General features: G+C 40.1%; 1 protein-coding gene across 1 annotated transcript in view; it reads right to left on the bottom strand.

The window, feature by feature from the left end:
• Nucleotides 1-2,276: 2,276 nt before the first annotated feature.
• The window catches only part of CPLANE1 (ciliogenesis and planar polarity effector complex subunit 1), a 63,546-nt gene continuing 53,368 nt past the window's right edge, over nucleotides 2,277-12,454 (bottom strand). Inside the window, 8 exon segments of the mRNA XM_031051586.2 lie at nucleotides 2,277-2,780; nucleotides 3,470-3,639; nucleotides 4,615-4,698; nucleotides 5,025-5,137; nucleotides 6,175-6,339; nucleotides 6,763-6,824; nucleotides 10,071-10,236; nucleotides 12,134-12,265. Of these exon segments, the coding sequence (XP_030907446.2) occupies nucleotides 2,646-2,780; nucleotides 3,470-3,639; nucleotides 4,615-4,698; nucleotides 5,025-5,137; nucleotides 6,175-6,339; nucleotides 6,763-6,824; nucleotides 10,071-10,236; nucleotides 12,134-12,265 (1,027 nt within the window). The 3' untranslated portion in view covers nucleotides 2,277-2,645.

Genomic DNA, 12,454 nt, shown 5'->3' on the forward strand with positions numbered 1-12,454 from the left:
GGCACTCCTTCTCCCTTGTTGTTTTGGTCATGAAGATGTCTGCCTGGCTCTGCTCCTCTGGCCCGGTACGCATGTGCTGGCATGCGGTAGCCAGGTGAACTTTCCTCTTTACCTATAGGGTACATGGTCCTCTCTCCCAGCACCACGAGGCCCAGCAACATTTGGTAGGAAAGGGCTGTGCCATTCTCTTGTACACTGCTTTGGTGCTGTCTGGGAGAGTGCTTGAGCCACTGTGGGGCCTTTGTGTCCTCACAGCCCAAGCTATGTGCCACTGAGCCCCAGGAGCCCAGGGGCTGCACCCACTGGTGGCACTGCCAGCCCTGGGCTCTTGTTTGCTATCAGCACTGGCCCTTTTCTTTCTCTCTGCTGACCTGCCCAGAGCCAAGCTGTGAAGAACACAGAACCCTGGCTTTCAAACCAAGGCAGCACTGAATGCCCTGCAAGGGCGATGAAAGGCAATACTCCAGAACAGTTCTGCTACCTATCATTAAGTCCCTGCATTGCTCTTGTGTCATGGTTTGTGTGGCACAGGTACTAAATATCTGGGAAAGAGAATCGGTCATTAACCCAATGAGGGAGGGAGGGAGGAAGGAAAGGAAGGAAAAGAATAAAAGGAAAAAACGAAGGAAGGATTCACTATATGGACACTGTATCTGACAGAGTGATTACTAAGGGTTCTGTGTGAAACTACATTTTCTGCTGAAAACCTAAGCAGCAAAGTCACACATAAACTACACACATTGAAACAATCCCACATCTCATTGGGCTAAAATGGTGTATTGGTCTATTTCTGTTGCTCAGTAGGATCACTGAACTCTGTAGTAGGAAGCTCTTGATATGCAACCCTGGATGGAGATCTGCATCACTTCTGCAGAGTGCATGCCATGCAAGTCAAGTCAGGCTGCATGGGGGTTTTAGCAACCAGATCTAGTTGAAGATGTTCCTCCTCATTGCAGGGGGTTTGGACTAGATGGCATTCAAGTGTCTCTTCCAACCCAAACAATTGTATGGTTCTATTCTATGATCTAAGGGGTCTATGACCAAAAAACAGGATGGCAAATGCAAAGCAGACTCTAGAACAAAATCAGGAGAAAAAACGCGAGCCGGTTAAAGAAGGAAATGGTATGTACTAACTTTTTCCTTTTGCAAAGTTTCAGCTTCTGTGGCTGGGTGTTTGCAGAGATTCTTCGAGGACAAGCGTTCAACTCTGCAAGATTTTGATCCTCAAATATTACAAAATAGAGCAACTTACGTGTAAAACTTGCAGTTAGTGATTTTTTTTTTTCTTTTCTAAAAGAATGCAATGGTGTTAGGAGTTACTGGGTTTTGACTTGTTTGATCCTCCTAGCTTCTATGATAGCTGGCACTTGGTGGTATTTCTTACTGTGTATTTCAAAATTTCATTTAGAGACTGGCAGAGGTAAAAAGAATATCTGGTCCTCTGAGGAGACATACTAAGAAGTTTGATCTCTGCCCCAGAAAGAAAAGTGTCATAGCAGAGAAAGTGCACAAAAACGTGAGTTTGTGGAAGAAACAGGGTTTATAGGTATTTCCTGATCATCCTATTCCCTTGTGTCTTGAGTGCTTCTGTATAATGGCTGCAGTGCAGCTCTGCCTGGGCACCATCTTCAGTCACAGGTCAAGCAAAGGGTGAGTTTAGCCCTGACCTCATGGTCTTCAAACTGCCTCTCTGCTCTTGTATAGTGACTCATGACAGTATGGATCATCAGGCACTTGAAGAAAGGATTCCTCAGCACTCTTAAATGAACTGCTCATTTGCAGTTTTTTCTTCCTTCACACTTTTGACTTCCACCAAAAAGTCCAATTTATTTACTATGAAAAGATAAAAACTACAGTTGTTGGGAAAGCCACCATGAATGCATCTGTTCAGGCTATCACAACTAGCTGATGACCACTGAACATATGGGAAAATTTTCTGCCTACATCTGGAGGATGCCAGAGAAGCTCTAATAAAATAGCATTGCAGCACTTTTCTTTACCTCAGGAAGTACTTGTCCTTAGTGTCTTATACTGGTGTCTGATTTCCCTAACAGAAGTCTGTATTTTATTTACTGCTGCATGACTTCTTGTACCTCTATCAGTCATTCAAAATCTTGAGATTTTTCTGAAATATTGTACAAGTAAGCTGGGTTTAAAATACCAGGGTAATGCATGTGCACATGGGCAATCATACTGGTACACAACAGTAACTGCACTTTGTAAATCAATAGGGACCAGCAGAAACTAATTTTTATTAAACCAGTTTATCACAAAATGTTAAGTTACAAAAATAAGTTCATCTGTAATGATGTTAAATATTAAATACAAAGGTAAACCAGTTATATAGTGCTCTTAAAATAGAATAGAACTTTTTATGTGTAAGTAGCTGACCCAGAAGTTCTTGTTTGAGACTGCTGGTCTGCATTTATCAACGGTATTTAGTTCTTGTGACTGGATGACATACAGAAAGAAAACTACATGTTAAAGAACTGAATTTCACGTAGGCAAGATTGAAAGCAGTGAGTTTCTGTGCTGCTTAAGAACATCACAAATGCAAGCCTCAAATCCATTTTAAGTACAACAATGAAACCAAACTCCAGCAACTGTTCAGAAACCAAACTCCAACAACCACTGAGACATTTCTTTCACTTGTCTTCCACATCTGCAACCATAGCTTCAACTGCATCCCAGTCCAGTTTGCTGAGGATACTTCCTGTGCTTTCAGAAACATCATCAATGTCAACAGTGCCAAGAGGAGAGAAACTCACAGGATGCAAGGCCTGTTGGAGGAAAAGAACATTAGCTGAATCACTGCATATCATTTACGGACAATGCCTCTGTATAGCCAGGAAAAACAATATTGTTATTTTCAGAAATGTCCTAAACAAGTTACATATCTGCATTTATGTGTAGGGCCTACAAGAAATCTGTAAAGGGACTTTGTACCAGGCATACACGGATAGGAGAAGGGGTTATTCTTTGCTCTGATGGTGGCAAGGCACTGGCAGAGTTTACCCAGAGAACCTGTGGCTGCTCCATCCCTGGCAGTGCTCAAGATAGGGCTGGACAGGGCTTTGAGCAAGCTGGTCTAGTGGAGCATGTCACTGCCCATGACTGGGGATTGGAACTACATGATCCTTAAGGTCTCTTCCACCCCAAACCATTCTGTGATTATGCTGCAACAAATACAATTTATTTTCCTGTTTATGCACTCCCACTAGCCATCTGTTGCCTGGACAGACAACATGCCTATACAGTTGTTACAAAGAACTTTCATTTTCAGGGCTCAAAAGAATGATTTTGCTTGTAAAGACAAAATGTAGTTCTGTTGAATCACAACCATTTATATCCCCCTGTATCTACCCCATCCACAGGTTTTGAACAGAGATACACTTTTTAAATAAAGCAGAAGTAAACAAAGTATTAAATGGCAAGTAGCAGATCATTCCCAGAACAAGCAGAATTCTACCTGAAACAGGGAGTCATGAGTATCTCGAAGTATTCTTTGGATATCATCAGGCACAGTCCAGGGGCTTACTATGTCTCGATCAGTTTCTTGATCAAGATCTTCTGTCTGAACTGTGGTGGCAAGGTGTGGATGCTTTTGTTTTGATGTTCTGCTGACTTTGTACTCAGCAGCTGAGGAGAAAACAAAGCCAACCATGGCACTGTAAGATTTCCTGCTGTTTACTTCTGCATGTCTTGAAACTTCTTCAAGAACAGAAACTCTGAGTTACAAAAACTGAAGCTATGTGAAAACATGTGAAGATCAGCATGACCTGTTGTCTTGAACTAATGCTTCATGCTCTGAACTGTCTTCCATACACGTAGATATGTGGAATACAGAACACGAACTGGAACAGGACTATCCACAGTGCCTACAGCATGCAGGCTCTGTAGTGCAGTCCTCAAAAAGGGATATTGATACATTATTTGACAGAGGAAAAAACCTGGGTAAATTCTGGATTAGTGCCCCATAGAAGACATGGAACTTCAGTGATGCCCTTAGCAGTAACAGTATATACCAAAGGATCTGATACAAGAAGGTGATGTTAGAAAAAGGTCAACCTGCATTTAGAGCTTAAAAAGAGACTATATGGAAAGGAGAAGAATGACTTTTTCACACCTGTAGAGGTGTGAAAATCTTACATCTCTTCAAGAATATGATTAGGAGTAAATATTTATGTGAACAAATTTTTCTGAATCCAGACCTACAGAGACAGGCACACAGAAAAAAAAGATTACTAAAATCCCACATTATTTAAAAAAGTTCAGTCATAGATTTTTCCACTCTATGATAAAATTACATCTAAAACAGATACTATACAAAGTGATACTCAGAAAGTAAGCAGTGCTAGAAAGGTAACAGAGAGGCAGAATACTTGTGTACTGTACTGCTAATTAACTTTCTCTGTGTTTCAGCTGAACAAAAGAAAAGTTCTCTGTCCCTCACGACATCATACTGCCTGTTTCAGTATGCTACAGTAATGCTGTATCTGTGGTTTACATTGCATAAATTCTACCCAGGATGTTTTCTGAAATGTGTTTGCTGTCTTGTTTTCCCCCTATCCTATGTAGCTGAACAGCACTATGTCATTGCTCTATGTAACTTACAGTGTCTAGAATTAACAGGACAATTTGCAGCAGTTTTCATTCTTCCTCTGGAAGCACTTTTCTGAAGGAGAGCACAAGCTTTTCCTGGAAAGACAAAGAAAGTGTTTCCTCTATTAGGTGCATCAGATCGAAACTCCACAAAAGATGCTTCAAAACATTCACTTGTGAGCTTGCTTCCTCCTACTATGGCAAATTAAGCTACTCTGGATTTAGAAAGAGATTATAAGGAAAGGTTAACTCATAATCTAGCAGACCAATGACAGCACTGTTACAAAAGTCAGAAGACAGGAAGCCTTCAGAATTATTAATCTGACTTTCTACATAGGTATTAAAGCTCCTCCCTCCCAAAATCCTGTAAAAGTTAAAGATCATCTCCAGTTTGTGCTTTTTTAGGAAAGTTCTGTACTTACCCCTGGAATGTGTTAAACCAAGAGATGGAGTGAAACAGTGTACTTTTTGCCCAAAGCTGGGTTTGGCAGTGATTCTGTTCCTTTCTGACACAACAGAACTGTTTGGATGTCCTCTACAACAAGAAAAAAACAAAGCCCAAATACTTACCACTGTCTACCACACAGCATTCCCCCACACAACTTAGATCTAACAGGTCTTACTCAGATGAGGCAAAAAGACCACAGAAACCTTCTTCAGCCCACTTAGCTGAGGATCAGGAAAACATGCTGCTTGTGGGGCCAGTCAGTCCCACCAGAACTGCTGGCAATCAGAGTGAAGACATACCAAATTGGCTTTACAAAGAGGCAGCCCACAAAACTTAGAAGCTATTACCATTCCTAAGGTGGCTTCCTGCAATGACATTCTCTAGTGCTTCTGATTCTGACAGGGCTGATGTACTTAAACTGCCCTCATAAAGTTCTGTTCTGGAACTTCAATTATTAAAAACAGATGCAGAAATAGTTAAGTTTGGAAGTTACAGGATTATTTCTTCTCCTATTATTCTGGAAAACATAAAATAGTATGTAGAAGAGGAAACTGCAGTATACACCTGGCTTACATATACACACACAACATTAACACCATCAAACAGAATAAATCTACCAATTTATAATACTCATACCATCATCTCCTCAAAAGGCAATAAGCACCAAAGTGCAAAAGAAAGAACAATTCCTAGGTAATGAAAAAAAAACTAAAAAGGAAGACAGCAAACCTAGAGTATGCTGAATTCAAATTAGTCTGTATGCATGGACAACAGTATTTTTATTTGCTTCTTGTTACTAAATGCTCTTCCGATCATTAACTATGTTGCTGGCTATAATCCAGGGCAATTGCTTTTGAGTGGAATGGGTTAGGACACTGATTACAGCTCTGACTAGAGTTGGCTCTGAAAAGCATTTTTAAGGTTCCTTCTAAGACTATACTAGTGGATGGAAGAAGACTGGTACAGGAACTTAAGACACCTCTGATACAAAGCGTATCTTCGATTCTGCCAGAATATAAAGCTTCTCTCAAGCTAATCCTGTATCAGCTTCAAACTGCAGACCGACTTGAAGCATGGTAAAGACACCAATGCATTAGAGCAGGTTTAATACTTAAAGTTGTTACCTTTTAGCAGATGCCATACACCTTTTTTTGTATTCTTGATGTGATCTTGTCTTTGACAGTGTTCTATGTTCATTTGCAGTTAACACCACTGTTTCAGATAACATTTCATTCATCAGTGAAAGTGCTTGTGATATTCTTACATTGTGATGCTCAGTTAACAGGGCTCTGTGGAGAAAAATGTATTACATATTACCTCATGCTGTCACTCATTTAATTGCAGCTCGCTTGTGACTCTTGTAAGGTTATATGCTAACCAGAATAGAACACATTTTTGCACTTTCAGAGAAGATATACTAATTCTTCCCAGCTCATCAGCAAAAAGCTGAAACATTTATTAACAATGGGTTTGTCAGAATGAATAAGTCAATGTTGGGGGAATAAAAAAACTAAAGCAAAAATCATATCCAGGAAGTGAAAAATAAAGTCAAAAGATGAAATATGTTCTGAGTTTTCCTATATCATAAAGCAAATACGGATTATTTATGCTTCTGATTGAAATGTAATTTATAGCTGAATTTTCATAGATAGGCAACCAGGGATATTAATAAATAAACAAGGATACAAGAAGTTACATTTATAGAAACTTACTTGTGTTTTTCTTCTTTCATCTTCTGGAAGCATTTAATATCCTTAGAAGTAAGACTACAATGCTGTGCAAGAAAGAATAATAATCATTAACTTACCATGTATTTCATTCCAATCTCTCACTCTTAAAATGTATGCCTATTTGACTTGACAGTTACTGTTTAAGACACTCTCCTGAATGAACAACAATATGAAAGCACATGAAACTTACACAGCAGAAGTTTAGATTGGATATAAAGAAAAAATTCTTTCCTGTTAGGGTGGTGAGGCACTGGAATGGGTTGCCCAGGGAGGTAGAGAATGCTCCATCCTTGGCAGTGCTCAAGGCCAGGTTGGACAAAGCCTTGGGTGATATGGTTTAGTGTGAGGTGTCCCTGCCCGTGGGAGGTGCTTCAGTCCCCTGATCATCCTCGTGGCCCTCCTCTGGACTTGTTCTAAAAGTTCCATGTCCTTTTTATGTTGAGGACACCAGAACTGCACACAATACTCCAAGTGAGGTCTCACAAGAGCAGAGTAGAAGGGCAGGAACACCTTCTTCGACCTGCTGGTCACGCTCCTTTTCATGCAGCCCAGGATATGGTTGGCTTTCTGGGCTGGGAGTGCACACTGAAACTGGCTCATGTTCATTTTCTCATTGACCAACACTCTCAAGTCCTTCTATGCAGGACTTCCATGAATTTCCTTTTTGCCCAACCTGTAGCTGTGCCTGGGATTGCTCCGACCCAGGTGGAGGACCTTGCACTTGGCATGGTTAAACTTCATAAGATTGGCATCAGCCCACCTCACAGGTGTGTCAAGGTCCCTCTGGATGGCATTCCTTCCCTCTAGCATATCAGCCGAATCACACAGCTTGGTGTCATCAGCAAACTTGCTGAGAGCACACTCAATTCCATTGTCCATGTCAGCGACAAAGATATTAAACAAGACCAGTCCCAACACCGATCCCTGAGGGACACCACTCGTTACTGATCTCCAGCCGGACATTGAACCGCTGACCACAACTCTTTGAGTGTGACCATCCAGCCAGTTCTTTATCCACCGAGTGGTCTACCTATCAAATTGATGACACTCCAATTTAGAGACAAGGATGTCATGTGGGACAGTGTCGAACGCTTTGCACAAGTCCAGGTAGATGACGTCAACTGCTCTACCCCTGTCCACCACTTTTGTAGCCCTGTCATAGAAGGCCACCAAATTGGTCAGGCAGGATTTCCCCCTAGTGAAGCCATGCTGGCTGTCACCAAGCACCTTGTTGTTTTTCATGTGCCTTAGCATGCCTTCCAAGAGAATCTGTTCCAAGATTTTCCCAGGCACAGAGGTGAGACTGACTGGTCTGTAATTCCCCGGGTCATCCATTTTCCCCTTCTTGAAAATGGGGGTTATATTTCCCTTTTTCCAGTCATCAGGAACTTCACCTGACTGCCATGATTTTTCAAATATGATGGACAGTGGCTTAGCAACTTCATTCACCAGCTCCTTCAGGACCCGCGGATGGATTTCATCAGGTCCCATGGACTTGTGTACATTCAGGTTCTTAAGATGGTCTCAAACCAGATCCCCATGTACAGTGGGCCCAAGGTCTAGGTTTTCACAGTCCCTGCGTCCGCCTTCCAAGACTCGGGTGCTGCGGTCAGAGCCTTTGCCAGTGAAGACCGAGGCAAAGAAGTCATTCAGAACCTCAGCCTTCTCCAAATCCTGTGTAGCCAGCTCTCCTGAAAGTTTCCGGAGGGGGCCTACATTGTCCTTAGTCTGTTTTTTAGCCGCTACATACCTATAAAATCCCTATTATCTTTAACATCCCTTGCCAAGTTTAGCTCCAATTGGGCCTTAGCTTTCCTAACTTGGTCCCTAACTACCCGGACAACATCCCTGTATTCATCCCAGGCCACCTGTCCTTGTTTCCACCTTTTATAAGCCTCTTTTTTCTTGTGAATTTTTCTCAGCAGCTCTTTATCCATCCAAGGAGGTCTCCTGGCCCTGCTGCTGCACCTCCTTCTGGTCGGGATGCAACACTCCTGAGCTTGTAGCAGGTGATCCTTGAATATTAACCAAGAGTCTTGGGCCCCCTTGCCCTCTAGGGCTATATCCCATGGAACCTTGCTAAGCAGATTCCTGAAGAGGCCAAAGTCTGCTCTCCTGAAGTCCAGGGCAGTATAACAAAAGCATCAAGTATATATGAGCTGGCAACAAAGGAGAGGGAAAGAAGCAGGACACATTTTCCCTGAATCACTTCTCTCTAAACATGTACAAAAGAGCAGCCAGGTTCAACTCTAAAAGACTGTTTAATACCAGGGGAAATGCTGTAATTCATAGATGAGATCTGTTAATCTTTCTAAAGTGAATACAATTATATTACTTAATAACAGGAAACTTTTGTGTGTTACATGTTTGTTGCTTGGCAGTTAAAAACAGCGTAACTTCATCATGAAAGAATTTACAGTATACCCTGCATTCTGCTGATGATCAAAAAGTACAGGGAATAATTTGCTGTTGCTAGGTCTCATGTCCTGTACCCCTGAAGCTTTCTCTGACTCAGCAGTGTCTTTTCTGGTTCTGAAAGGTATCCAGGTGACAAATGCATACTTTAAGACTTAATACTGATTGAGAAATTATTTCTGAACTACATTTGTACTTCCACTCTCCCATACACCCCCCCCCCACCTTGGGTTACTTCCAGCACAGTGTAGATCAGAAGAAATACATTAGGCCATAAATGTGTTTTTACTAATTAAACTTAAAACTAAAATAATTCTGTAAAGGAAGGCATTGTTTGCTGAGCCTGCATTGAAACCAGCCTTCAAGTCTAACATCTCTGCTGACCCTCTGTAACTGCATACACTTATGTGTGTGTGAAGTTTAAGGACGGCTGCCCTCAGTATCCTGTTGCATTTGTAAAGGATGTTGGCACCTGAACTTCACCTTTTAATTTCATTGAGGGTCTTAGGGAGGTGCAAGGGCAGGTGAAAACAAGATGTAAACACATCTTTAAAACCTTTTTAGTTATCACTCCCTGACAAAATACAGCTTTTATCCATTATATGTTACAGCTTTATCCATTACAGTCAATGGACTATACTTCCTGAATCTAGAGCTGGGGAACAGGTTATAATTGCGACCTGTAGTGAACAGTCTTTACTGCAACCTGGTGTATTTGCTTACTGATCAATTCTGACACAACTACAGATGGTTCCAATAAAACCAACATTAAAATAGAAAAAAAAATCACCAACAACCTTTGTATTTTCTAACCTGAACAATCAACACTTGTAACATACAGAACAATTACTCTTCAAGATATCCACTATTCTTACCCCACTCTTTCTTTGATTGAATGGATTATGCTCTTTCTGTCTTTGTTCATCCAGTTTCTTCACATATTCTCTCATTCTTTCCTTTTGCTTTCTTTTCATCCATGCTTGTATCTCTTTCTTCTCCTTTTCTGTTTTTTGAGAATGTCCAGCAGCAGAATTATGAACCCTGAAAGCAGATGCAAATGGCAAATAATCTAGCTAATCCTCTAAACTGCAAACAATTGCAGCTACACATAATAATAATAATACTGCAATTCATTTACAATTCTAATTCAGCTGAAAGCATAAGTAATGAAAAATTGAGAAATTTTCTTTTACAAAACTTTACTTCACAAAATCCTGCAACAAAAGTAATTTCCAAGACGTTTCCTAATTTTTTTTCTTATTTGTCAACTACATTCCAGGAAATAGGACCAAAGCTTTAAATGTGGACGATATGTTATTGTCTTTATAGGATTAATAGGACAAAAAACCTGCAAGTCACTGTGCTTTGATCTTTCGTTTCAAGCACATATAAGTATCTAAAAAGAAGACCAGCGAGATTGCCATCTTTTTTGTTCCCTCCTGTCAATCTATGATCTTCTTCACATGTCTGTCTGTTCAATGTAATTTTAAAAACACTAACTCAGAATATTAACACCAGAAGACCACAGCCAGTAAGAAATGCTAACATAACGGCATCCTCAGAGTTCTTCAGAAACATTTACTAATTCATCTTGCAACTGTCTTTAAAATAAGCAGCTGGGAAATACATGTTTTCTTCACTGCAAAACTGAAAGTATTGCCCCAGAATTTAACAGATTTTTCCAAGATGAGTGTTTCAATTATAAATGTCTGATTTTTAAACTTCTCTCATTTTCAAGGCTGGTGGGTACTAATAATTCCAAAAACAAAAGAAGGTATGATTGTAGAAAAATAAGATACCTTTAGTAGCTCAACTGAACCTTTAGTAGTTCAACTGAAAGCTTATGGATCAAAGCATTAAAGTCCTCAGGGAATTGCAACTTTGACACATCTGAATGTGATTTACTTTAGGGCAATGGGAAGTGTCATTATCAGAACTGTTCACAGTCATGTATGAAAATAAGTAGGTGATACTGAGTTGCGTTTAGGTCTTTGGTCACGTTTGATTAAATACAACTTGAACACATTTCTGAAATTTTTAGTGATTTTTAAATATTCATATACTTGCACAAAACAGCTAGCAGCATTTAAATGTTGATGTAGTCATTACTATGTGTTTGTAATTCTTGAAGGACTGCAAAGATATATTGATCTCTGCAGAGATTAAAATTTGATGCTCTTGAGATCCTTTTACAATCTAAATAAATCTTAGAACATGTAAACCAGAGCAGTACATTCTACTCAAATCAGTCATTAGAACATCCTGAAATAGGTATCTTAAACTGGTGTGAACTGTTGCACTAATGTAACAGACTGTTTGGCATCCTAAACAGCTGTATTTTTGTCTTGTAAGCAACTGATACCACAAACAACGGTAGAAAACAGCTGTAATTTCAGCCTATCTCAGGAAAGAATACAGCTGATTTTGTAACTGACAGGAAGTTGTAGAAACCTCCAGCAGGGAGGGGAGCGTGACAAGCTGGAGACTGGGGCTGGAAGGTTCTGAAGCTGCTTTGCCACTGACAGGAAATTTCTATTTTATCTTTTAGAAGTCTCCAATCACCTTGCCTGAACTGAATTTCCTGTATATATAGAGCTGTGCTCTAGCCTATACCTGGTAAAAGATGAACAAGCAAGTAGGAAGGAAAGAATTTCAAATCCAAAATAATAAAAATGTAATCAGTACATTTGACAATAATAGCCGTAAAATAGTGGCTATTAAATGGTTTTAATACCAGTCTAATTAACATCAAGTTAAATTACACGCTTGTTTCTATTGTTTACAGGGTGTGAGCTATGAGAAGAATTTAGTGTGAGGTGTCCCTGCCCATGGCAGGGGGGTTGGAACTAGATGATCTTGAGGTCCTTTCCAATCCTAACTATTCTATGATTCTATGATTATTTAACTAACATGTAACAAAAAAGCAGCCATGGTTTACCTGGAGATTTTCTCAGCTTGTAGTTTTGTAAAGCCCAGCTCCAAAGGAGAGACATCACCTTTTACTACAAGATCAGTAATGATATCAGTAACACCACTCAGACCAGTAATTTCTAGGGGATCTTCTAAACGGCTTAAAGTCAGGAGAAAAAATTGTTACAAATTTAAAGTAGAACATGCCTGCAAGAAGAACAAGCTAAAATCTTTATTTTTATGCTTAACAGAAGAATATTCATGTTGTTTAAAGAGAAGCCTTTGGCCTGAATATTCTTTCCCCTACATCTCATTATGCTAATGCACACAAGCAAAACCTGGGTATGTG

The sequence above is a fragment of the Melopsittacus undulatus genome, chromosome Z, assembly GCF_012275295.1.
Source record: "Melopsittacus undulatus isolate bMelUnd1 chromosome Z, bMelUnd1.mat.Z, whole genome shotgun sequence".
NCBI lineage: Eukaryota > Metazoa > Chordata > Aves > Psittaciformes > Psittaculidae > Melopsittacus > Melopsittacus undulatus.